The 26,984-nt window shown below is 40.0% G+C and overlaps 2 protein-coding genes across 2 annotated transcripts; one reads left to right on the top strand and one right to left on the bottom strand.

Annotated features, from left to right (window-relative positions):
- Positions 1 to 871: 871 nt before the first annotated feature.
- cox6a2 (cytochrome c oxidase subunit 6A2) lies at positions 872 to 2,216 on the bottom strand. Its single transcript, XM_076081206.1, has 4 exons — positions 2,060 to 2,216; positions 1,615 to 1,690; positions 1,182 to 1,324; positions 872 to 1,075 (listed from the first exon to the last, which is right to left on the bottom strand). Exons 2-4 carry the CDS (start codon positions 1,688 to 1,690, stop codon positions 986 to 988), a joined length of 309 nt encoding a protein of 102 aa, XP_075937321.1. The 5' UTR covers positions 2,060 to 2,216; the 3' UTR covers positions 872 to 985.
- A 9,188-nt stretch (positions 2,217 to 11,404) lies between these two features.
- LOC142938008 (uncharacterized) lies at positions 11,405 to 26,841 on the top strand. Its single transcript, XM_076081193.1, has 22 exons — positions 11,405 to 11,471; positions 12,609 to 12,656; positions 12,796 to 12,822; positions 13,240 to 13,299; positions 13,402 to 13,434; positions 13,777 to 13,851; positions 14,003 to 14,086; positions 14,267 to 14,296; positions 14,590 to 14,634; positions 16,503 to 17,594; positions 20,894 to 20,956; positions 21,063 to 21,110; positions 21,218 to 21,238; positions 21,867 to 21,920; positions 22,390 to 22,428; positions 22,532 to 22,591; positions 22,927 to 22,971; positions 23,321 to 23,362; positions 23,548 to 23,601; positions 24,893 to 24,970; positions 25,703 to 25,741; positions 26,244 to 26,841. Exons 1-22 carry the CDS (start codon positions 11,405 to 11,407, stop codon positions 26,333 to 26,335), a joined length of 2,196 nt encoding a protein of 731 aa, XP_075937308.1. The 3' UTR covers positions 26,336 to 26,841.
- Positions 26,842 to 26,984: the final 143 nt, after the last annotated feature.

Below are 26,984 nucleotides of genomic sequence, written 5' to 3'. Positions count from 1 at the left end.
GACTGCAGTAATCAGTCGGTTATATTATTCAATTACACATCGGAGTCAAACAGCCATCGGTTGAACTGTCGTAACATTCGTTAGAGATTCATGGTCTCAAGAGGACGAGCCGTGATGACTTTTCATTTAGTGGGAAATAAGATCTGAGATTTTGACATGAGATGCGTCAGTAAAAAGTAAAAACCCTTCTTATGAATTTTGACACTTTTACGTGGCGTAAAAACGGTGGTTGCTAACAAATAGCTAGATGAGACTACAGTCTGTCAGGGACATTGAATGTTATAAAACCGAACACGGACACGCCTCTACTCACTAGTCTTGTGTTTGAACTCAAGCTCTTGCAAACTATGCTAACTAAAACTTTCCAACTTGTACATTTATGCTCGATGTCACGCTAAGAGGAAAGGCTTTTGTAGAAGAGGTAAGCGCGCAAATTCAAATTACGAGTTTGAAGCGTAGTGGTGGAAACGTGAAGTCATGTGACTGTGGTGTAGTTTGTTTAAAGCTTAACGTAAACTTTCTACTTCTGCAGATTGCATTCACGCCTCAAAAATCATTAAAGTGGTGTTTATTTGTGTAGATTATCTTGCTCAGCAAAACGTATAACTATCATAAACGTTCGATTGCCACAGAGCTTTTTTTCTGCAATAATCTAAAATCCAATTAAAATATTTACAACGCTTTATGTGGAGGGAGCCAGTGTGATGCTAACCTGCAGGTTAGCCTACAAAAATACATCATCTCTGTAGCACTCTACACTTTCTATAAAATAACTTGCCTCTTCTTTTAGTCTTTGAAAGCCCTTATTTGCAGGATCTTTGCCGCCCCCTAGTGTTGATATCTAAAAAGACACCGTGAGGTCAAAACAAAATAAATGACACAAAGTGGTTTTATTCATGTCTAGGTGGCCCCTCGGTCAGTATAATTAAGCCAAGTACACTGCAGACTGCAGTTTTATACAAGCAGCAAAACACGGCTGATCCTCTCAGTGGTGGGATTCCTCGAAGCCGTCGGGCAGAGCATTGGTGTGATGGTTGTGGAACAGAGAGTGGTTTCCATCGCCCCACGGGAATCTCTGGAAGGAGACATAAAAAACAAAGAAAGTCAACAACAGGAGACAAAAACAACTGATATTCATCCCATAATATTACACATCTCGGTGCAGGCGGTTTGAGACTCGCCTTGGTGCGGATACGCAGGTGAGGATATGGCACAAATTCTGGCTGGTCATGGGAGTGTGCCTGCATCTTCATGTAGGCATTGGCAATGCACACACCAACACCAGGTATGGCCAACACAAAGGTCAGGATCTTCCAGGTTTTCGCTGTGGAAAACAGAATCAGAGGAAGTGCATGACTGAAGCACTGAATACGGCATGGAGGGGAAGGAAGAAAATGAAATGATAGCAGCCGTCTCTCTCGTCTACAGAGTGCATATCAATCATAAAATAGGACTCCTGATCATTTGCCAAGTAGAATGAATGTGCAGGATGGGTCCCTGCCAGCTCTGCAGACATTCACTTAATGTTCAACACGAGACTCAGAGGGGCAGAAGCTCTGAATCTGGAGGCGTTGATGCATTTTGGTTTGAGAGGAACAGTAAAGACACACTGACCTCCTCCCTCATGGCTTGAATGTGACGCAGCAGCGAGCACCCGTCGAGCAGCCAAGGCAGCTGGAGACACAGACATCTGTAGAGGCGGAGAAAAGAAAAGGATTGAGAAACCTTCGCAGTTCAGTTCAGTCTTATGCACCAGAAAATATGACACATGTTGGTTCTTCTGTTTATTTCGATGTTAAGGCAGCCTTCACGAGCTTTACACTGAGCCAAAACACAGCAGAACAATGTTGAAATAACGAGATTAACTAAAGAGAACCTGTGCACTGCTATTTCAACATCACACATTTCTCACATGTGAAGTAATGTGCAGAATTAATGAGTCGTTTGTCATATGGCCCTCTACAAACAAACAACAGCAGGCAGTCGAGGCCTACTAGTGTTGTAGTGTGTCAAGTAATTAAAAATAATATAAATACAAGAAAATCAGCCAAAAACTTACTGTTCTTCAGGCAGGCAGTATTCAATATGCTTTAATATCCTCTTATTTATCTGGAAAACTCCACTTTAGTTTTATTTTCTTCTCCTTGCTGCTTGTTTGCCCTTCAGTCTGTCCTGAGCTGAACTGAGAGTGTCAGACTCCTCCCTACTTCAATCTGTCCATGCGCCAAGAAACTTAGTTTATATTTGGGCAAGTGCAAAGGCTGATATGTGACGAAGAGGACAGGGGAGGAGGAGTGTGGTGGTGCTGCATATGGCATTCAGCCTGCATTACAAAGAGCAGAGGGCTGATTAATCCATATTAATGGAGGAATCCTGTAGCTTTCATCCTTAGTTTCAGTTAGAGAGCAGTCACTGAAAGCACCTGTGGCTCAGCTGTGCGTCACAGGTGCAACATAATCTCCAGTCTATTTACATTTTTCAAGTTATTAATCATCTACTATTATAAGTGCTTTTGGTAATCAAGATTAGATGAACACTGATATCCTGAAATATTAAAGCACCTCTGAGGAAAGTCCTGTAGGATTTACATCTTCTGTGCAAAAATTACTTAAATAAAAGTTATATTTACAATTGTAAATAGTGTACATATGTAACACATCTGCTTTCACACATATAACTTCTTGTTAAAGTTAAACATTTAATATTCGTATATTTTGTTTTAACAGGAAAAGTTTCTTGTTAGCTGGTTTGTTTTCACCAGTGGTGTATAAAGTACTCAAAAGCCATACTTGAGTAAAAGTAAAGATACCTTACTGGAAAACTACTCCAGTAAAAGTAAAAAGTCACCTATTAGAATACTACTTGAGTAAAAGTCTTAAAGTATCTGATATTTATTGTACTTAAGTATCAAAAGTAATTTTCTGATATAAAATGTACTTAAGTATTGAAAGTAAAAGTACAAGTAAATGCTGTTAATAAAAAAGCAAAGGGTCAGAATTATGAAGTTTATTCTTTTAAGTGCTGTGGCCACCAGGACCAAGGACATGGAGCTGTGTTGACAATAATTGGGTTGGCTGTGATCCATCCAGGAGCAACAATGTTCAACATAATATATTGTACATAAGTATACTTTTGCATCTACTATGAACTTATCATCATAATTCTCCGAAAAGCAATATGACACTATGAAGGAGTTGTAACAGTGCGTTTATAAGTATGCTCATTCCGACTAGAGGATGTAGAGGGCAAATGCATAATATTGTGTTCAGCAGAAAATATCCACTTGATGCATCAGGTCAGTGTTTTGAGAAAGGACACCTGCCTTGTGAACTCCTATGGGCCTGATTTGAACACAATAGGCAAAGGTTTTGCTCAAGCTGAATCTGCAATTGGGCGACTGCTACCATCATAACTCCATCTGATCATCCACAAAATGACTCAAATATCAAAACATGATCAATGCTAAAGCAGCACCGAAAGTAACAACCCAGTCATTACTTGAAACTGAAAAATGTCCTGTTCATCTTCAAACGAAGTTGGTTTTCAAAATTGCGAGAATTCCGTCTCGCTCTTATTGGGCTGAAGACTAGTCCTGCGATGCTAAATAGTCTTTCACAGGCCGCTGAGGCAGGTAGAGGTGTGTTCAGCTTCACAGACAGCTTGCGCACAGCTGGGAAGGATTCCCCTAATGCTGCGCTCTCGCGGCTCCTGTCAATCCTATGGTGTGGTGGCTAGCTATAGCTAACGTTAGCCAACTATAGCTGCACAACTGTCAACACTTCCTCAGCTCACTAACTCGCTAGCGATCCCCGGGTGTTGGTCTTCGTCACCACCGTAGATTGTTGCGGGAGTAGCAGGTGCTTCCATTTCTGCTTCCATCATGAAATCAGTCATCGTAGAGTGGAATTCTGTTCATGTAGTCGCTCGCTAGCTATAGCATGTAGCATCCTGGGCATCACTGGGAATCTAAACACCGCGGCTTTGAGAGCACTTGTTTGCAATTGCGCATTAACGTGATTAACCAATGATTTAACTTGCAAGCTAGGACCACTGATTCACCAAACCTGCTTGTTGCAGTCTGTGTTCCACCACAGTCCCCGACGTTGGTCTCATGATTCATTTTGTTTCTAAAGATAGATTTGATTTTGTAGCGAGTAACGAAGGTTTCAGGGGAAATGTATCGGAGTAAAAGTATCAGTTTTCTTTGCAAAATGTAGTGAAGTAAAAGTAAAAGTCATCAGAAATATAAGTAGTGAAGTAAAGTACAGATATCCAAAAAAAACGACTTAAGTACAGTAACGAAGTATTTCTACTTCGTTACTATACACCACTGGTTTTCACAGAAGAATAAAATAAAACATTATAATATATGTAAGTTTAAGGACAAAAATAATGAAGTTGAGCAGAACATCTATTATCTATTATTATTATTATTATTATTATTATTATTATTATTATTATTATTATTATTATGTATTATTATGTATTATATTAAAGCCTGTACTGTGCCATTACACTGCTGTCCCAAAGCCACAATGAATGTGAATTATGTGCACATCTGTAGATCTCGATGTGAATAAACAACACAAATTAAATCTGAATGTATACAAAGAAAGTGTTTCAGGTACACAAGTTTTCATTTTGTCAGTTTAGTATAGAACATGAAAAGCTTGTGTAGAAGGCATGACATCATACAAAGTCTTTTGATCGCTTCGCTAGAATTGTTTGGTAGAATTGTGACTTTATGTGAAAGAATCACAAGTAAAAGGGACTATTTATTGTTAAACAATAATTGGTTTACCTTGAAATAAACTATCCACTAGATGGAGTAGTGTTGCTTTGAACACGCTGTCCTTGAACGCTCCTTTAGCCTCTTTAGTTATTGGTGTAGCACAGCCTCATCTCTGCAGCGGGGTTCCTCACTGCTGGCTGAAACCTACAGCCTTTAAAATTAAAGTTGTGTCATACATTTGGATTTTAGCTGGTTTACCTGCACAGAACCTGAAGTGTTCAATTTGAAGGAGCAAAGTTTACTTTACAGTTTCAAATGGAAATGTCATGAGATATCAGACATGTCAGAGGTAAATCTTGTATCTTCTACTCCACTACATTAATCTGACAGCTTTAGTTACTTTTTACATAAAAAAACATACTAGTTTGTACTGAACTATACCAAGTAGTGTATAAAGTATCTAAAATTGGTTCCAGGCCGATTCTGCCTAATGAGTTCTTTTACTTTTAATACTTTTAGTGGAATATTATAGATTATTAGAAGTATCTACTTCTTAGATATCTTCACACAAAGGCACTGTCTCAAGTTTGAATGTGTTATTTTTGTCCGGTCCGTTGAGTGTTAATTCTTGATTTTCACACTATTATTAATGCCGTTGTGGTCTCTGTCTGGGCGACTTCAGGCTGCAGTGCAAACAGCAGCCGGAGCCAGAAGTGATGTCAGCCAGTCATGCAAGCAGCCAGTCTGAATGTCTCGCGCTTGTGTTATTGTGGGCAGAAGTTAAACACCGTTTCAGCTTAAGACTCCACGCACGGGCGTTTACTGGCCGGTAGACACACGGAGGTTTGCAGGTGTGCAGCTGGACTCCATCAGTCTTCCAACCTGCACACATTTATTTACATGAATAGTCTTTATAAGTTGTAACCTAACATCTATCTGTTTGATACTTTTAACTTCTAGTTTAAAGTACAATTAAATAAATCAATGACATGCTTCCCATTATCTTTTATAACATAACTCTCATGTTAGCAGAGCTGATAGCTTCCTTCTGAGCTCCGTTTTTCACCCGGCAGCAGCAACAGCAGCCTTTTTGTTGGATGGATGATGGACGGCCACATGCAGACTGAACCGATTCAACAGGTTTTCTGAACCTGATGAAGTGCAGCATTTCCATCAGTGGGTGCGTGTGGAGTTTATAAACACACAAGCAGCCGGAGGAAACACAGCAGACTCAACACAGCAAAGTGGACAGACCCATAATGATGTGTAAATAAAGAAATATAGATTTTCCAAAAGTATGACAGATTATTTTTCCTGACTGCATCCTCATCCTCTTAGTTTGACACCACTTAAGTTACAGCATGAGGGATTTAAGTCATGCGTCAACAGTTATTAAAAAAGGTGCTGTACACTGAGTTCAGATGAGTTTACTCTCCACATCATCCCTTAACACCCACACAACCCCTGTCTCTGTGTATTTCATGCCAAGAGAAAGACTACTGCTGATTGTGTGCAATGCAGTAAGTGTGTGTGATGTTGGACAGAGGTGAAAACAGCCGGTGCCAGTTGTAACAGTCTGTCCCATCTTTGCCTTGTGTGTCTCTCTCTTTTCTGGACACTTAGCTACCATATTCCTGCGTTCACTTCAGAGCAGCTCACATCTAAACTCTTCATTGAAGTTATGCCGCTTTTGGACAGAGACCTTTTCTTCAGCTCTTCTTGCAGACTATTCCAGGATGTCTTCTTTACAAACCCGGCTTCAACAGCATTTTAACGATGAACCTTGCCTTGCACTTTCACTTCCACAACTGTAATGATTTTAATCCATGGTTTGCTGCTATCTAATTCTTGTTTCTGCAACATACGACTGTATGATAATGCAAAGTATCTCGACAGAATGTGCTTGTACACACTGGAATGTGAATAAGTGAGACTGGGAGTTGCCTGTATAACTCTGGCTGCAGACTACAAACCATGAGGAGTCACAATCCACCATCAATAGTCTGAGACGGCAGTGGATTTGAGGCGATGCGAGGGCCGACGTTACGCAGTGAAAACTCTCATACACTGTCCATCACATCAGCTGGTCCCGTGCAGACAGAGTGGGTAGAAAGAGAGCTCAGCGTCTTCTTGTCTGCAGTGTTGATGTCTGACACAGCAAGCTAACTTTGCTTAAGTATTACTGGCACGTTTTATGTGACTAGCTGAATTTTCAGTGTATCATGCCAGTGGAAATGTACAGCACCACTGACTGGCTGCTAGTGGCTGTGCATTAATAGTGGCAGTCAGAAGACATTTTAAAGCAGCTATAATCAATATTTTATGTACACTCTGAATTTCTTTACAACTCTTCAGATTTTTATAGCATTCTTCAGCTCATTGTTTTGTTTTTTCCAGCTGGCAACTTTACTGTTTTAGTTCACTATCACTGTTCTCTTAGCATCATGTTTGGACTCAGAAGGCAGCTGTTTTTCAGCAAAAAAGCAAAAAGCTAAGCTGGAGCATCTGGCAGCTGAGGAACCAAATATATCCGTCAGGCGTTGGAAGAGACCAAAAACTGAGCTTAAACAAAGCTCCATATGTCTGAATGAATCTGCTAGATACGTAAATAGGCAACAAGGAGTTTACCATGTCAACCTAATGTGATGATGGTGAATAGTGTTGTATTTACACCTGATTAACCAAAAATCATTTATTGCAGATTAAAAGCTGGTCATTAAACTGGTCATATTCCACATCTGATTATTGGAATTTTTAATTCTGTGAAGAAGATTACTAACACTTTGGCTACAGCCAGCTATAGCTCCTGTATTCCATTAAAATATGTTATCGTCCTAAGTAACACATAAAAGAGTCATACAGAGATAAATTACTTGTTGGTTAGTTTCTTTTCATGGGTTGATAATAAAAAAAAGAAATACAACACCAGCTTTATCCTTGAATAGAGCTAATTGTTGCCTGACCTTTGGGGAAAGATGCTGTACGTCATTAAAATGGACACTGACAGGCCGTTTAGTTCACACCTCACATTTGGTTTGGTCGGTCAGCTGCTCTCTTCACTCTCTAATTCTTCCTTCAAACTCTTCCATCTGACTTCAGTCTTAAGGCCAGTTTCCCCACACGACACCTTCCACCTTTTGAAACTCGTGACCAAAAATCGTCATCACAGACTCTCTGATGGAGTACATTTGCTGCTGTAATGTCTTCAAAACCAAAACCTGCCAAGCCAGATGCAGGTTCAGCTGAAAGATGTGGATGAAGAGTGAGCCAGCACCATCACTCTGTAGGTCTTTGTGTTCATCCCCTAATGTGTGTACGCTACATGGAGCTCAACACTAATATTAAGTCCCCTGGAGCTGCTCCACAGTGGTTTACCAGCTGGAAGAAGAAGAGCATAAAACCAGTAATAAACACAACTGGTCCGGTCCCCAGGCGAAGAAGAAAAAACAACTAAAAATTCAAGACTCAAATTATTTCTGAGTTGTTTTATTAAGATTGAAATTGATCGTTTCACCAGATTGAAGCTGTTCATGAAAGTGTTCTAGTGGAGATGGTTTTTATTTACACCTCCGGCCACCACATGGCGCTAGATGCATTTTTAGATGCTTGATTGATTTAATTTAGGAGGCTAGTGTGATCAGGTGCAGGTGTGCTGCTCTAGACAGGCACTGAGGTTTTGACTGTCTGTGTTTATTCACACATTTTGTACTTTCTGTGGAACATTTTGGTTTATTTTTAGAGGGAAGGAAACAATGGACTACACTTCAACAATAAGTGGTGAGTTGTACTGAGCTGTAAAATAAATCTGGGTTTTGTTGATGGACACACTGGATGTTTTATAGGAAGCACACATCATAACTAAGTCTTGCAGAATAGCACTTCTAAGTGCTTTTAAGTGTTGCAAATAACTCCCACAGAGACTGAAATCCTTCACTTTGTGGCCCCAGTACTCTAAACTAACACTTGAGCACGAACCGATTTAAGGATAAACAATAGGCCTGTACTGTTCCTCGGTCAAAAGTGAAAATGATCATTTAGCTCTAAAGCTAAAAGGACAATATGCCCACCTTGGCTGAGGTCTAAACCACAATCCAATGCTTAGTTTAATCCATTTACCTTACAATCTGTTTATCAGATTTGCACAAGATATGTGAAAACTAATTGCATACCCATAAACATGAAGGTAGAGCAAATGTATGTATATCAGTAAACCTGTAAATCTATATCGGCATCCATTGTGAGTCACTAAGTTCCATGTTGCAAAAATGACCCATTCTCATTCCCAACTTGTCGCATCCTGAGGCCTGGTCGGGACCCTCCGTGTCAGCTCAGCGTTTTAAACCTGGCTTTATCCAATGTTCAGACTTTAAACTTTACATTTATGTAAATCAACACTTGTATAATAAGATAATGCCTCATTTGCATTTTTTACATAACTTCAGAAAACTTGTAATACAAAATGTTGTCTTTATGTGAACAATCAACTGGAAAGGTGATGTTTTTTTTTTCTTTTTTGACCTTAAAGGACAGATGAGGACACGAACACACACAGAATGTAATTTTTATGTATATATTGGGGCACAGAGTGTTTCTAATATGACAGACCACAGTGAAACTGCCATCCAGATGTGTCTCCACAGACACTGCAGTCCCTGTTCTCATACTATTCTCTGAGTAAATGAGCCAACACTGTCTGCACCTCCTCCTCTCGCAACAATCCACTCGTCCTTTCAAAGCTTTGACATCTCGTCTTGAACAATTGACACACTCCTTATGGATCTGATTGTTTCTTGTTTTTTTTAGGCACCTCTCAAATGTGCGGACGGATAAATGTTTAGATGTGAATCATGGGCGAGGGAGTCGTGAGTCAGACGTGGGTTATGTTATTGTCTTATGCTCAGTACCACCAGAGAAGACGATGTGGTGGTCTGCCTGTGTGACTTCAGTTTTCCTCAGGTGGTATAAAAAAACAGCGAACAAAGGGTAACCATCATATGTGCTTCTCCAGTCAGACGTTTGCATTAAGTGCTGCTGTTCCTGAGCTCAAGACATAAACTTAAACAATAGATTAAGAAACCAGGGGACCTCCCACACTATAGAATATGAGGGGGATCTCGATGCCACCGCGGGCTTCTTGTTCACAGTCTCAACAGACTGTAGTTGCACTATGTGTTGCCCCAAAGACCCCCATTACAGCTGACAGCCTGTTTTAAGTCAGATTGCAATGCAATTCCGTAACAAACTGTGGAAACTCCTTGAAACTGGTGTTTTAATAGCGGTGGCAGCCTTGAGGGCTATTTCTACAGCGGTATTGTGTGTGTGTTAATTGTTAATTGCATGTTTTTTCACTTAACAAAACACTCAACACAAATATAAAAATGATGTTATGTTTACTTAGCAATTTCCACTTTTCTCCAGGATATTGACGCTATAAGATATTCTGTTTGCTGTCTCTTATTTGTTTACCCTTCTTGTTTATAGGAGGAGTAATGATTACTCTATTAACAAATCCCAAGAAAAACAGGGCTGTTGTTTAATCGTCTTTGACGCAGGTGAGTTTGTTTGGCGGAGGGCTGAGTTCAACACATCTGTCAAAAACCTAATTTTCTGTCTTCATTTTTCTGTCTTCAGCTTTTTTTCTTCAGGTATGAAAGGCAGTGTTGAGTTTGTCAGTGAGTCTGTTCAGTTATGAGTGTGTACGTCATCTTGCCTTAGAGCTGCTAATTGCTGCTCCCGATGCTTTTGCAAGGATGTAATTATGGAAACGACACTGTTGCATGAGCTTTAGGACCTTCTACTGTGGTGCTGTGGAGAGCATCCTAATAGAGGGAAAGGGCAGAACCAGTGCTCGTAAGATTATGAAGCAACAGACGTAGTCACAATCCCAATACAGAGAGAAAAGAAAAAGCTTATTTCTCCTCAGGACGGTCAACTGTCAACTGACCTGATGAGCGTCCTCTGTCTCATTGTCCTCATCGAATCCTTCGCTCTACTCTGCACATTGCATATTTGTACTTCACTAAAAAGTTTTATCAGTGCTTTTCTTTTGGAGCATGCCTCGTTGCAGTTCACAACACATATTGCGTGTGTATGTGGCAAATACACTGTGACTCTTTGTGTGTATGGAAAGCCTGATAACAAGTGGCAGAAAAGTCAGACACACTTTGCAGATGTTTGTTCTTTAGCACCGTCTTTCCTCTCTGGCTTTTAGTCTTCTGAAGGGATTTTAGAGTTTTTTTAGATCTTCCCTACACTTGTTACTGTGGCAGAAAACCATTTGATCTTTACCCAAGAAAAAAGTCAAAGAAAAATGTAAATGATGCTAAATCATAAGCTTAATGTGATCGGACTCATACAAATCTTATATTTTCTGGGTTTAGCATGCCAAACACGGGATGGTTAAGGGAGAACATTGAGGGTTCCCGTGTGTGTGTGTGTGCATTCTCAGCTAATGGAAATGGGCCAAAATGGGCCTTTGGCTTTGCCCAATCAAACCTGTGTGTGTGCAGAGGGCAGGACTGGGCAGTAGGAGTGTATCAAAGAGAGTACCATATATAAGACAGCGGGAGTAGTGGTGCTTAAAGTGTCCGTCTCTCCGTTCATCTGTCCATCAGTCGGTCCCTCTGCTCTCCTTCAGTGCTGCTCTGTTTTGTGTGCCCGATCTCCTCCATCATGCTGGTTCGAGCTCTGCTCCAGACCTCGCTGGTTCTCTGGTTGGCTCAGCAAACTCTGCAAGGCGGTAAGAAAAACTCCAGGATATCACGAGTAAAGACTAAACACTGGTGGTTTACTAAAATCACAGATTAATAATACGTTTTCTTCAGTTATGAAATTATTACTTTAACATCTTTAATGTCTTGAACACCAAGTCAGCCCATGTTCTGTTGTTAAAAAAAACAACAACTTAATTTCTCTTCCTAATGGCCTCTCGTGTTAATTACAAGTGAATCACTGAAAATGATCAAATGTATCTGATGGAGTTTAAGTTTGTTATGGATACTTTTCACTTTTGTGTAATAATATTCTAATTAGCTCATTGGTTGAGGAAGAGACAATCATCAGGTTTAAAAAGATAATATTGCTACAAAACCGAAATATTTGTTAAAGTGGAACAAAAATGACTATCAAAAATGCCAAGCAAAGTCTGGTTACCTCTCCACAAACTTGTAATATTTTTTGCTACATTTTCGTTGCATATATACAACTTAGTATTCATAAGTTATGGCTGTTGTCATGATAAGTTGTCCCTTCATAATTTTAAAAGCAGTGTATGAGTCCACCTTTAAAGCTCTGATGGATCTCCAGTGATTCACTCTCACTCACTTGTTAAATATCATGTCTGTGAGACTACGCGGGCTGCACCATCAGTGAGTCACTGCGGTTTACATTATCTAATTTCTTTGACTCAAAGGAGGCGATGAACAGGTGGCAGAGGCAGGTCAGATTTGACGACCAAACGTGAGAAGAACAAACGGACTCGGCACAGTCGCTCCATTTTGTCTCACCCTCTGTTTCCATCAATGGATATCTGTTCCTCTCTCCTCTCCTGTTGGTTGCCAGGGCCGGTGATAGTATTCATGAGACACTAGTGGCATTTGTAATACTCAGTAGTTTGAAGTATTGTTATTTATATATTGTATATGGCTCCCATACCCACCTTATTGGGGATAGTGTTCAAGTAGTTAGTAAAAGCAATTTTCATGAAGATTTTATGTACTTTTTATTTATCTGATTTTAATTGTATTAAGGACATTATTCTTTTGGTCTATTGTATACTGCATGAACATTTTAAATGACAATTTTGGTCTTTTAAAAAAATATATGCAAAGATCAAACCCCCACCAGTTGTTAGTGTTTTTTACATTTTATTTTTTAGGAGTTAGACCTCAAAGTGTATCCTGGGGGAGAGTGCTGCCAGCTCGAGGTACGTCTCAAGTTTTCTTTTTCATGCACATTGTGTTTTAATTACTTTGCCATTGGCCTTTTATTAACTCCTAGAAACATTTTCTTTAAATATTTGTGTTTGTCTTCCCTTTTCCTGTCTGTGTTTTGTTTCTTGTCAGGTGTTGGCATTGGAGTGAAACCTGGAGGTCAGTGGTTGTCTTAGCATGCATTAACCGTTCCTGTGAAACCAATTGGTTAACTAATGACTGAAGAACAAATATGCTTTGGTGTGCATTGTTATCTGTGCAAGTCTTTAGATTTACAGATAAGCCAGGAGAACAAATAAAGAGCACACGTCTACATGTAATATTATTTGTAATGTGTTAACATTGAATTCACCACTGGTGTAGTGTGTTCTCCATCACACATGTACTGTAGGGAACATGCACCTGCATGTTGTAGCATTTACAGATGTGAAATCAGTTATGTGTTAGACGTATTTAAAAGTATCTCCTGAGGATCCAAATTATTGTTTCAATGTAAGACGAATACTAATACACAGCTAACGGACATTAAATTGTGTAATAAAATCATCGACAGTTTCTTTTTGTACTTTTGCTCAGTTGCAGGTGCCCTTGGAGCACTGGGGAGCCGATATGGCACCAAAGGATTGAAGACTGGAAGTAAGCTCAACTTTCTGTTTAACTTCCTGCGTGTAGCATTGACTTGGTTTACTGTCACTTGAGATGAGTAATGTTTGTGTTTGTTCTTTCTTTAAATCTTAGTTGGTCGGTACCCAGGGGCTCAGCTTGGTGTTGGTAAGACGTCTTAAGACCAAATCAATTCTCAGAGGCAGGGCGAAAATGAGATGCACACCTAAACAGTTTTACACAGCACGGGAATGCCAACTGGCAAAGCAGGAAGATTAATCAAAATATACAAACAGAATACAAAATCCTTTTTTCATGAATGTCCTTTAAACCTTTTAAGAGTGGGAGTTTTTTCTATCCTTTTAGGTAAATTACCAAGTGAAAAAACCCTCCCTTCAGTCCTGATGCAGAGAAACAATCTGTGCATCTAAAGTCTGAATGATGATACTTTTTGGCAAACTCTGCTGCTTAACAACAATGTGAAATACGTGCTTTTGATTGTTTTCACAGGAGGTTACAGAGCTCTTGGATTAGGAGGTAGAGCCGGCCTGAGGCAGGGTGGATATGGAGCCCAGGGAGCCTATGGTACACCATCATAACCACTTATCAAGCTCTCACAGCCTACTGGCTTTTTATTGTCCCCCTTGACTCCTGTGGCTGATTGCTGATTTGCTCTATGTAGATAATGAAACTAGTTTATTAATAACATTTTTGACGTAATATCTTGCGATTGCAGGTGCCGCTTTGGGTACAGGAATGGGAATGGGGACTGGACTAAACAATGGACTGGGACTTGGTTATGGCCATGGAGGGAGACGTGGTAAGACTAATTAAAGTTAATAATGTTATAATCCACTTGATATATTATATAGATCAAGTTTCTATCTTATCATATGCACAACAGTTCTATATATGTGTGTGTCTTCAGCAAAAACATTAACAGTTGGTTTTCAGCTGTAGAAATCTTTGTAAATAAAACTCTGTTTTTGTGACTTTCCAGTTCATGGTGCTGGCCCTGGCACTCTGCCAGGTAAGTAATTATACATTTCTGTGATTTCCTTACATTGTTTGTCTGAATGAGGGTATACAAAGTGAATTGCACTCTCTGTAAGCCCTCTGCTCGTTTGTCTGATAAATCTCCACTAAGTGGCACTCTGTCATCGTCTGTGAACGTGATATAAGGGACATATTGCATCTCAGGAAATAAATTATCTGTCCACAGAAGAAACAAAACCCAGGGCACTAGTGATGTAATCAGAGTGCTTGTCAGTGTTACAGATTTGCCCCACGTCTTCTGAACTTGGCTTTTTGTTTTCTTGCCAGGATATGGGGCTTCAGCCGGCATTGGCTATCCTGTAGCCCGACCAGGTAAGTGATGAATCAGGTCTTACCTCAGAACCAATTACTTTGTCCATTCACCTCGAATTTGTATGCTGGAGGGTATTTCGTTTACGTTCCAAACCATCGCTCCTGCCACGAACACACACCTTAGCTGTCAGTTCTGGATAAAAACAGGTTCATCAGATTGCACAGAAAACAATGTGATGATCAGATTATTTATTATCACATTTAAAGGTAGTTGAGTAGTCTTGCAAAACCATGTCCAACAGCTTTCTTTAATATTATGTGTCCACAACAACATAACTAGGTATTAATAATTAATAGGCCCTATTTTGTGTGTTGCCTGTGGCATCACCCCGGCGCGTCACATAATAGCTGATAGATAGCTGTAGTTAACATCAGTTAGGCCTTCTCTCACCTTAAACTCATTGGGTAGAGATTGGAAAGACTTTACAGGTGAGATTCAGGTGGAATAACCTATAACATAACATTTTGAGAAATACAGTTTTAAGTGTGATCTGCATAGCTAAAGCTCAAAGACGTAAAGCTCAGCAGTTTCTGTGTGAGTGTATGAACAAAATGGTTGGTGGCTGAAATGACTAAAATAAACTAAAATAGGTCGGGGCCAGTTCTGGTCTGTCCACAGTGGTGGTCTGGGTGTTTCTGTAAGTTAGCATGTTGAGTGAAATCATTTACAGTCCGTCTGTCTGCCATCATTAGGAATTGGACTTGGGTATCCCACTGGACAGAAGGCTAAGCAACAAAAACCTGGTAAACCCTTCACCACAGCAACCTGCGGTGTTTGTGTTAGTCAGTCTGTCTGTCTTTGTTCCGTCTTGTATTCGTCTGTCACCTCTGTGGAACTGGTGTCTTGTGATTCACTGACGTCGAGTTCATGCTAACTTTGTGTTTGCATGAAGTCGTATCTATCTACTGTACTATTATCATCAGCTCCTCTGTTGTTATTTTGTGTGCACAGCAGGTCTGATGTTTGACTGTGTTCTTCTGTCAGTGTTTCATCTCTGTTGCATGTTGCATGAGTTCTCCAGCTCTTAGTATCACAGTTTAAAGTCTGAAAGTTGATGAGAGTTGTGGAGTACTTAGTGCTGGAAAATAGGTTATGCAAACTAAATACACACTAATAACTTGATTAGAATGAGATTAAGGTGATACTCTGATGTTGTGAAAGCTGTATTTGCTAGAACCTAGCAAATAAAAAAATATTCACGTCAGCCTAATTCTTGGGGCATAACAGGTTACTGTGATTTTTAAAATGTATTACTTTATTGTGGTCACAGTTCTGCTTCCCAGTTTTTGGATTATAGAATGCATGCATATAGTTTAAAGAAAAATCAGGGAAACTGCAAATATTTTTCACTTTTAAAACCTTTGCTGGTTACTGTAGGTTTCTGTCTTCATCACAAACCTGTGTTTGACTAAGATTTTATTTATCAGTTGTCTTCATCACACACTGATGAGTCCGGTGGCGTCTTTTTCTTTTGCTGTAACACTGGTGTCTTTTTATGGCATTTCAACAATTTGGGGTGGCAACATTTTGTTGTCATGTGTTATGTGTTGATGTCATTGCTCTGACTCAGTGAGAAGCACTATGACTGTCCTTTGAAAGTGTGGCTTCAGCTGTATGTTGTGTCAGCTCCTAATTATGGTGATGATTGTGTCCTTTGACTGATTTTAGGCCATAATGGATGTTGCCTTATCTCCGTTTGGTCTTGAGTTATCGCCATTTGAGTACTGCTTATACTTTGGATGATGTGTTATATTGCATTGAATGCTCTTATACACTCATCTAATAAAATACAGTTGACATTTTTGCCACTGGCCACTGCGGTGTGCTGTTGACCCTCAAAAAAACACTGTTGTCTCTGCACAACCAGGTGTGTCTGCAGCAGATTTGGGTGGACCTCAGATGGCCAATCTGGGCCAAGCTGTTCAAGATCTGAAGAGAGAAAAGAGCAGAGCAATTGGTCGCTCGTATGGAGACAGAACTCTTGGAGCTGAAATGCCCAACATGAGGAGAAGCGATATACCAACTGATCCTCATTTGCAGGAAGAAACTGGCTTTAGACCTGCTGTACTGCCACATGGACGAGAGATCAAAAACCTTGATCTATCGGTCAAATCATCGAGTCTTGGACCTCTGACACCTCTTGATAAACAGAGTAAAGGTCTTGGTCTAGCTGTTTCACAAGCACAAGGAGGACAAAGTTATGAGCCTACGGTCTTAGAAAGAAGGGGCGCAGCAAACCATGGAGCAACACTGGCCGCCATAGGTGTAAGGCAGCAGCTGCCTCTAGGTAGAGACAACACCAGAAGTCTGGGTTCGGCTTCCTTTCAGGTCCTGCGTGCAAGAGACTATGATTCAGCTATCCAACTACATCAGCGAGCCTCGAACTGCGGACCCACTCGTGATTTGTCACATTTGTTGGGAATCGGTCACCAGGAGCATCTGGGTTCAGAAACACAGAGGACTCAAGGTTTAGTGCGTCAGCCTCACGTTGGCAAGGACAGCAAACATCTTGGAATTTTAACTCAACAAGCACAAAGAGAGAGAACTTATCAACGACCTCTTTCACAAACTCAAGATGGCAGAAGCAATTTATTCTCTCTTCCTCAAGGTCAGGGAACCAGAAGCTATTTATCTGCTGTAGCAGAAGGCCAGGGCGTCAAAGACCTTGGACTTGTGGCTAAAGACAAAAGTGGGCCTAGAATCCGTGGGACTTTTACTGTAGACCGTAGTCATGGCTCTCCAAATCTTCAAGCACACGGAGGCGGGAGCCATGGACCAGTGATCCCAGGTGCAAGTGGAACCCAAAGTTTAGGCATCGCCTCAGTAGAAGAGCATGAAGCAAAAACCTTTACTGCTGATGGTCAGAAAGTAAAACACCTTTCCCATGCCGGACGTGATGTCACAGAGTCAAAAGCTCTCAGTATCCCAGGACAGACTGGGAGGAATGACCAGGCAACAAGTAAGAGCAAAGCTTTGTCTTCATACACCACCATAATGTTGTCATTTTGTACACTTTTGAGATCTACAATATATTTTCCCACCAAATTCCACTTTCTATCAGTTATCCAAATCCTTAATTACAAATCTAATATAGTTATTATATATATATATATTTCACCACCTCTGTTTGAAATTGTTTCTTGATTCAATAAGTGACCCAATTTTTTCAGGTGCCTGTTTGGAAAGTCTCCATCTCTTCTAAAGTCTTTTTATTGGACTTATAACTCATAATTCCTCATTTCCACACTGCTGAGAGATGAGTCTTACAGCTGACTTAATAATCACCCCTTTTACATGTAGTCACTTCCTGCGTCTTGTGCTTATTTAGTAACAATCTGATATTTAAAAAAAAAAAGCATGAATGCAAGAAACATTATAAGTGGATTTCTTTCTGACCGCTGCTGTATTGAAAGCGGAACCTGAGCACAATGTTTTTGTGCTCGTCGTTTAGTAGCTGTTGGCCAGCTAGCTAAACAATTTTAATAAAAAACATAAAGCTTCTTCTTTTTATGGTATGTTTAGCATTTATGGGAAAACCAGGACAAACACAGTTGGATTTCCTATCTGGCTTATTGACTATAAAAGGAACCAAGTGTAACTTAAAGTGTGTAAATGTAATCTGGAGCCACATGAGAGTTTTAATACACATGTGAAATACAAGCATTGTTTGCTTTATGATTCTGAATTTATTAAATTTGATGACCTATTTGGAAGCAGTTCCTATGCTGATCCTTTCCATACCGTGTTCATCAGGACGCTAAAGCTGCTTCCTTGTTGTCTTGTTCTGTCCTAATCGTTTGGTTTATTGTTGCCTTGAGGTCTGTTTGCATGTCTTTGTGTTTCATTTGTGCCGTTGTGGTTTAAGCCGTGATTAGACTTTAGTTTAGTTTTTATTTCTGCATCATGGCGAACATCTGTCCCATCCCACATGGGGTTACAAGACAAAACATGCAATCTTACATATACAAAAACAAAAGAGCACAAATGTTACAACAATCCAAAGTACTTCTTTATTCTTTTAAATAACACATTTATGTGGACAACTTTCAAATGAACTGAAATGAACTGCTACAAGCCTGCTCATTTCTCAGGCTTTCTCCAAATAACTAGCTAATTTAAATATTTATTTAAATATGTGAACAGCAGACTCTACATAATCCATATTCACAAAATCAATATCTGTATTTATCTTACTAAACAAAGCATTGTGCAGCACCCATTATAATAGACAAAAGAAAACAAACAGGAACTTATTGTCCAAATGAAATGATTCAACAAACAAATCTGCTTTTCTAGTCCCAGAGTGACAAACCGTCTAGTTTCAACAGTAAGTGGTAAAATACAACATTATATACAGTACATAGCCAACTACAGCCGACTTTGGTGCATATTTGTGTACACACGTCAAACATACACAACTCACACAGTGTACGTGTATATGTTGATATACAGCTTGAAGCTACACTGCATGGATGATCTTTCTCTGTATTTGGAATAGTTTGTTAGCTGGGATCAGCGACGCACAACGAATAGCCAGTCAATAGTTATTGTTGTCTTCTTCAGGATATGTACAGTACTTATGCTGCTTTATGACGGTTGTTGTGGATTCAATGTCACGGGCCAGCAGCTGGAGTGACCGGCGGTAAAACGTTTGGCCTGTATGTGTGTTGCTTGGCATGCTGAGTGGTGTATAATATCTTTTCATGGATGGAGATTTAAAGTGATCATCAAGCCTTAATCATTGCGAGGTTGAAGCCAGAGAATATTGAACTATAAATTGTCTCCTGCATGTCCTTGTGAGTCTGTCTTAGTGCGTTTATAACATCATTTGGCCCAAAGTCAGTTTCCTGTAACATCACAGGATTAAGCATGTTGACTAAAGGAACTACTCTTTAGTGAATTTAGAAATAAAATAGATTATTTTTACAGAATCATTTTGGTGTCTGTGTTACGGTGGTTTAGGGTCTTCAGCTGCCAGCAGCAATGCAAGGCCCCTGTTAGTCTTTCAAGAAATGTATCTCTGCCACCTGAAAACACAAACTACGTGAGACTAAAAACAGAACTCTGAAGCTCTTTACTGACGATAGACTGTGAAGTTGAGTCTCACTGCTTTAAAAAAGGAGGAACATTTTCTTTTTCTGTTGTAAAATTTGAATGTTTCTTGGTAGCAGGATGGGTGTGGCTTTTGAGTATACTAAATGAACTGGCACAGGACCTTTGAGTGCCAGAAGTAGCGCTCGTTTGTTTTTGTGTTGCATATTGAACTTAGTCCTGACTGAGAGCCATTTATATCTCGCTGAGCATATTTAAACATACTTTAATATCTGCTATGCCATGTATTTATTTTTATTTATTTATTTATTACATTACTTATAAGATACTTTCATGCGTGATTGACAGTCTAATACGTCCTAGTTTGAAAGGATTTTCTAAGAATTAGGAAAGTCTTCTGTCCGATCTGTCTGATCCTCCTTCAAGAGCTTAAAGTCCCAGAGCCAAAAACGATCTCTTAATCTTTGATGAAGTTGTCAGGACAAAGAGGTTTAGAGCAGAGCTCTTAAAGTCAGCGTTGGTAATTTCTTTACCGTCACATCACACTATTTCATGATGGCTGGTGCATGTTAAACTGTATCTACAGGTACACACAATACCTCCAATGACATCTCTGTCTTATTGTGTATGTTTCTCTTATTATTTTTAGTTTCATAGCACTTTTCACAACAGAGTTTACAAAGTGATTTACAGGAAGACGAGAAGGAAAAGAGGGAGATATAAAAGACAGAGATGAAAATATGTACAACAAGGAGAAATAAGTGTTTTGATCCACAGATGTTATAAAGAGATGCTGAAAGAAGCGTAAGCATCTGGTGTTGTGGTTTTGGGGATTCAGTCCAGGAAAGTGTCCTGTGGAGAGGGTGCAAAAAACCATCCAACCATGACAAACATGTTGAAATCTATTATGTGTTTTGTTTTTTGTTCCGCTGTCAGCCGCACATGTCCAACACTCCATTAAGAACCGCAGCTTCTGTATATTCTGTATATGGAAACAAATGAATGAGGCGGCATATTATGTCCTGGTTTTATCATGTGTTTAAAAACGTGATTTTGATTTACACCCGACTTTCAACCAAAAGCAGTGACTTTCCTCTATAAATGTTGGCACTAGTGTTTTATAATAATAAAATCCGGGATCATGTTCATCCAGCCCACAGAAAATCACAGATCATCTGGCTGAGCTTGTGTTGACTTCCTCCACAGGTTATATTGGAGGACCAGGAAACTATCTGGGAGCAGGCCTGGGCGCTGGGGGCTACGGACCAGGTAATGTTGGCCACTGACGCATCACACAGGAAACAGTTCTTGTCAGCTGATAGAGATGCTGATGTTACACTACCTGTGATAAAGGATTCTCATGCACTGCCTACAGGTTTGGGACAGGGAGCATACCTGGGGGGTGCAGCTGGTAAAGGTAAATGTTCTTTCATTTTTCTTTTCTTTGTAGTAATTTAAGGTTTATGCTCACATGTTTTTTCCCTTTTTAAACTAACTCCTAACTCTCTCTTTCTCTTAATTCCATCTCAGCTGCTGCTGCTCTTGGACAGGGTGAGTATCCCATAAGTGTTGCAGGGAAGGACTGTCTCTTTTGATTCTTAAGGGCCTCCTCCACAAACCTAATGACCTTATGCACCGTAGATCGTGTCACCCAGCAGAAAACCAGCTGTTACTCCTACTTTGCCTTGTAAACCGATAATTTGCTTGCGAGTCTTCCTAGAAATTAAATTAGTTGCGTTTGAGTCCACTTCACCTTCAGGAGAAGCTGCTTCAGTGTCTTTGTTTCCTTTCTGGTGAATAATTGATGCCACTTTTAAAAATCAAAGGATCACTCACAAACCATTTCAGCTGTCTTCCGATTGTCTTCCTGTGGATGTCTTTTCCTTTTCTTTTGTATGCTTGGAAGTCAATATTTTGACTTTCAAAGTTAAATATTGATGTGAAAACAATGGAGGAGAAGCACTGCTCTTTGTGAAGGGTTCATCGCATGGGTGGAATATTACCTCAAAAAATAATTCATGGCCCACTGCAGGGTTTGTGCAAAATGAAAATGCCATTAATGGCAAAATATATTTAAAATGACCAGATATTAAATATAAAATATGTATGTATTTTAAACAAATGCAGAAGTAGTGAGAGTGTGTCCCATACAATATGTTTTGAATGTGTGCTTTCACAGGCTATGGTGAGGGAGCGACAGGATACCTGGGTGCCATGGCAGGCAATGGCTTCGGTAAGTGGCGACTCATCAGACCACGCACAGAGGAATTCAAATTCTACGAGTCAAATTGTGCGCTCTGCGAGTACGGAAGGCAACACGGAAGACAATTTAAATATAAAAAACAAAACCATAGACTTGAAATGTAAATTGTCTGCCTGCATTGAATGATGAAGAGGATCACTCTTCATTCTGTTTGGTGTCAGAGGGAATCTGCATCAAAGCCGTCACTGACAGGAGTGTTGATACTCCGTTCAGACTGGCCGATCTTTTGTGTTTAGTGGCTGTCTTTGTTCTTTCTCTGAGATGTTGGTGCGAAAGCTTTGTCTACAGGTATTTCACATGCATGCAATGAACTCTCTTGAAGATTTCCTTTCCCTTTTGGCTCTGGGTACAGTCAGAAATGTCAAAAACAGTTGAAAAGATTTGCTTTGAATTCCTCTTTTCATTTAAAATGTTTTTAACCTATAGCTCCTTCTCTCAGCAGGTTATGGGAATGGTTACAGCAATGGTCACGGGGCTGGTGAGTGTCAATTAAAGAAAAAAGATGTGCAATTAAGGAGAACTACTTAAAGGGTCATTAGCTCACAGATGTAATCATAATGCTAATTAGAGCTATGTTTCAGGACTCGGTTACCCTTCAGAGTTAGCTGACGGTGCTGAGAGCAAATCAGGGAAGCGTAAAGGTAACAATTTTGCGGTCATAACCTGCTCAAACCTGTAATCGGTGATGGCACTAACCCGTAGATGCTTAATACATACATATTATGTATTGTATGTATTAAGCTGTAACATATTACAGCTTAACAAAATAAGAGGCCTTAAAGGAAGAACACATGTCCAGTGTTATCCACTGGGTGTAGCTATTGTCTCTTATTCATAGAAGCTGACCAGTTTAATCTGGTGGTTTCTGACTTCCTGCTTCATGTAGATGCTTTTTACACTATTTAATTTAAAGGTGTGAATCAGTTAATGGATGAACAATGTCTCACCTGCATTATATTTTTTCTGATTTTTCCAGCCCTCGGTACAGGAGGCTATGCTGGACAAGGACAGGGAGCATATGGTAAGAGATTTAATGATTGTAGCAGCATCAGAGATTACACTGTACGTTCCTCTGGCTGCCAAACACGGTTACAAATAAGCACTTTGAAATACTAGAAGTGTGAATGACTCCCAAGAAGGCTGCAGTGTGTTCATAGTAATGTATTAGTTGATGGCAAAAAAGTTTTAATCAGAAAACAAGATTAAAGCTAAAGCGAAAAATATCTGTCGACCACATTTCAGAGAAATCTATTACTTTTTGAGAAATGGTTGTATCGAGCTGAAGGGAAATAACCTCCCACCATAGGGAGCTCTGTATGAATATACCATCTGTGTTGTTTGTCACTGAAGCCCCTTGTGTCTTCTTTCAGGAGCACTTGGTGCAGGACTCGACTCAACTGGTGGCAAATATGGTGAGCAGTGCTGACACTGACCTCGTCCTTCTGTCACACTATTAGTCAGGCTTCTGTTGATGTGGCTTTCCATGCATGAGTCAGATTTGAACTGGTGGATCGCACAGAGATGGTTTATAGCACGTGCAGGTTAAAAGAGAGAAGAGGCATGATTCAAGTTTGCCCATCTGATTTCTTCCTTGCAGGAGGAGCTCAGGTTCCTTATGGTAACGTTCCAGTGATTCCTACTGGACTGGAGGGTAAGAGCTGCACGTGTTAGCAACTTCAATTCACCCTTTGCTAAGCCCCGCCCCCCGCTGCTACTCTGTCAAGCTGTCAGAGCTACATTACCATGGAGCCCACTCTGTCACTAACTACAGTCCCTAAATACTATTATCTAATTTTTGGAAAACATGAAAAGTGTTTTCAGATAGAAGTAGACAGAAATGTCTACAATATGTATTTGAAGGAGATATCCAGGATGTCCAACTGATAAAAAAGATGTAATGAAAAGATAAAGATAGAAGCAAAAGCCCACAGATCACAGTGAAGCATCGCATCACCTGGTGATCGAGACAGAAGACAATGAAATTAAGGAGCAACATTGTTCATGTAACGAATATCACTATTATACAATGTTTCACCATGACTATTTTCAAATCTACAAAAAACCAGCCTGAAAATAAAGAAAATCTGAAACCATTGCATGAGAGTCAGGGGAGCAGTTCCGGTTACTTGTCAGACTCTGGTCAGAGCAGTCCTGATGCTGCCTGATGCTTTAATTGGCTAGTCTGCTTTTTAGGGGCGAGACTTCGTGAAGGGTCAACTGCAACCGTAATCTAAAATAGAGTACACTTGTGTTACAGAACGCATCATATTAAGTCATATCAAACATAGCAGCTGTTAATTAAAGTCAAAAAACAGCTAAACATAACTGTTAGGCCACTGTTCTACTACAACATGTAATGAAAATGTAACTGAATCGTCTGACATTTTGGGAATTACAGCAGTACATAATTCAATGTAAAACGGCAAACTGTTGTTTTTACACTTTGGTTTTTGTACGGATTAAACTAACGAGATACAAAATGTTAATAGTGAGCTTCAGAAGAGTAGGCTGGAAGGATTTTGTGATCTTTTCTTGGGCCTGCTAGCTCTTTCTCTCCGATTCCAGTCTGTTTGCTAAGCTAAGCTAACTGACTGCTGGCTCGAGCCACAAGGCTACCTCACAGACGTGTAACTCTCTGCAAGAATGCGAACAGAAAGCGTAATCTATACACGCCAAAGTAAAATAATGGACTCCACATTCTTGCCTCCACCTCTTTGTTGTTTTCGTATATAAGGACACTTTGATGTGTATTGTTTATTTGACATTTGTAGCTGAAATTGTGTCCTTCATTAAAAGGAATAAACTCCAGCAACGAAATACAACAGCCTCACTTCGTTACACTACAATCACCCATCATGTTAGTTAAAAACTCCACGGCTACCAGAACAGTTGAATAAGTAACGCATTTGTCACCCCCCCCCCCCCCCCCCCCCCCCCCCCAGGTGATGGTGGTGGCTACCCGTATCCTGCTCAGCAGCTCAACCTTGGTGCTGAAGGCACTAAAGCCGCCAACAAATATGGTGCGTGTGTGCGCGTGTGTGCGTGTGTGCGCGTGTGTGCGTGTGTGTGTGTGTGTGTGTGTGTGTGAGAGAGTTTGATGGAAAAATAACAGTTTGTCTGTTTCTCTAAAGCAGCAGGGTGTGATAATGCCACTGAGGTTGCAACCCTCAGCCAAACAAGATAATAGAGAAAACATAACGATGCTAGTTAAGAACACAAAAAATAAGCACATGAGTTGTTCACCATGAGACAGACACCAGATATATGCCTCATGATCGGAGATAAGATTAGCTTTGCGGCTGAGCTGTGTCTTTGTTTACAATATTTCTCTTTGTCATGACGCCCCCTATTGAAGTCGAGTTATCTACATGTTTTGTGTTGTTTCAGGAGCTGTAGCAGGATATGGCGCTCAGCAAACAGGTGTATTTTCATGCATTCTCTCACCTAAATAAACACACACACACACACACACACACACACACACACACACAGCCTTTCACACGATGCACAACACCCCTACTGTGTCTTTTGTCACACCAGCACATCACATTGCAATTCACAGGTGGCTGGACGAGCATGACAGTACTCATTAGTATTTTTAGTACTGGTTTGTCTTGAATTATTAAGATTTACATTTTTAAGTGTACCCTTCATCTGTGCACATTTCCCCAGCTACGCCTGAAATCAGCAAAGTGATGAAAATCATGAATGTATTTTGTCTGTTGTAAAAATGTTTGCTTGTGTTTGATAAGGTTACGGTGCACAGCTAGGAGCAACTCAAGATGCCTTGGGTAAGCAAGAAACCCACAGACTTCCTCATTTATGAGCAACTTCCACTCACATCATTAGCCATGTCTTCTTGCATAATAGTACAATGGCAGCAGAGTGTACTGCACATATTTGTCATATCTAATTATTTTTGCAGTTTTGCACGTGTCTAAATATTACTGTGCAACTGTTCAAACATACACATTTTTTCGGAGAGTGAAAGAAACGAGGTCCAGCTATTTTTGGAAAATTAACTCTGTACTCCGAGTTTTTTTTTTTTTACATGCAATGAACATGTACTTTTACTTAAATTGCTGTCACGCCAAAAGTACAACTGCATGTATTATGGATTATTTTCCACTCAAGGGTATAAGGCCTGCAAAGTGAATGGCCTGAGTCCTCTAATAAAGTCCAAACTCGTTGTTGTTGCAAGGTTTCACCGAGCAGTCAAACCTCTTTTTCTTGCTGCTGCAGTTTCCTTCTGAGCACATTTATAACATTGGTCTGGGTTTGATCCTTTCACAGGAGAGCAAGCTGGCAAATATGGCGACGTGAACGGTGCCCTTAGAAATGGATACAAAGGTGAGAATGAAGGAAAGTTTACAACTGGTGCATGAAGGTCCAGTTGAAAAATCATAAAACTATAAAAGCTTCCACCAAGGTTAGGAATTCGATGATTCATTGCCGCTGCGCTCTTGTGTTTGTCATCGACCAATCAAATTTGTGTCCTCCCTCCTCCCTGGCCTCTTTGTCTCTGTCCTCTTTGTCTCTGTCCTCTTTGTCTCTGTCTTTAACCAGGCTAATTCAATTGACCTGGACTTCTTCAAGTGGATCATTTCCATAATGTGTTGAGTGTAATGTGTTTTTAAAGCTTTTTGTGTGTTTCAGCCATGTTGTGTTGTCTGTTTTGTCTTTTGCTCTATTTTCCTTAACCTTCATGTCTTTTTTTCTGTAAGTGGACATTTGTCTTGTTTGTAACCCACCAGTCGTCTTCTGTCAACACTGAACAAATTGGTGGGGATTGATGAACATAAATGTTTGTGAAGTGCAAGAAATGTGCCTCAATGTTTTGAAATATATATTAAAATACTGTTTTAATCCAATAAATGATGTGTCAAATGATGCTGAATGCTTCTGAGTAAAAACATGCACACATTGTTCTTTGCAATAGCGTCAGCGAAGCCCACATCTGTGCACAGGAAGTTTTACCACTTCCTTTCTCATGTCAGGCAACACTGCTGAAGACAAACAACACAAAACCAAAAG

Source organism: Anarhichas minor, unplaced genomic scaffold, assembly GCF_050575085.1.
Source record: "Anarhichas minor isolate MPS153535 unplaced genomic scaffold, ASM5057508v1 ptg000007l, whole genome shotgun sequence".
Lineage (NCBI taxonomy): Eukaryota > Metazoa > Chordata > Actinopteri > Perciformes > Anarhichadidae > Anarhichas > Anarhichas minor.
The sequence above is the reverse complement of the archived record's forward strand: the minus strand, read 5'-3'. Positions and strand labels throughout refer to the sequence as shown.

What these genes read in the sequence shown, in the direction of transcription:
- LOC142938008 (XM_076081193.1), top strand. Translation starts at nt 11,405, where the DNA reads ATGCTGGTTCGAGCTCTGCTCCAGACCTCGCTGGTTCTCTGGTTGGCT. An exon ending in TGCTGCTGCTCTTGGACAGG is followed by an intron (nt 21,239 to 21,866) that starts GTGAGTATCCCA and finishes GTGCTTTCACAG; the next exon opens with GCTATGGTGAGGGAGCGACA. An exon ending in CTCAACTGGTGGCAAATATG is followed by an intron (nt 23,363 to 23,547) that starts GTGAGCAGTGCT and finishes TCTTCCTTGCAG; the next exon opens with GAGGAGCTCAGGTTCCTTAT.
- cox6a2 (XM_076081206.1), bottom strand. Translation starts at nt 1,690, where the DNA reads ATGTCTGTGTCTCCAGCTGCCTTGGCTGCTCGACGGGTGCTCGCTGCT. An exon ending in TTCAAGCCATGAGGGAGGAG is followed by an intron (nt 1,325 to 1,614) that starts GTCAGTGTGTCT and finishes TGTTTTCCACAG; the next exon opens with CGAAAACCTGGAAGATCCTG. An exon ending in ACCTGCGTATCCGCACCAAG is followed by an intron (nt 1,076 to 1,181) that starts GCGAGTCTCAAA and finishes GTCTCCTTCCAG; the next exon opens with AGATTCCCGTGGGGCGATGG.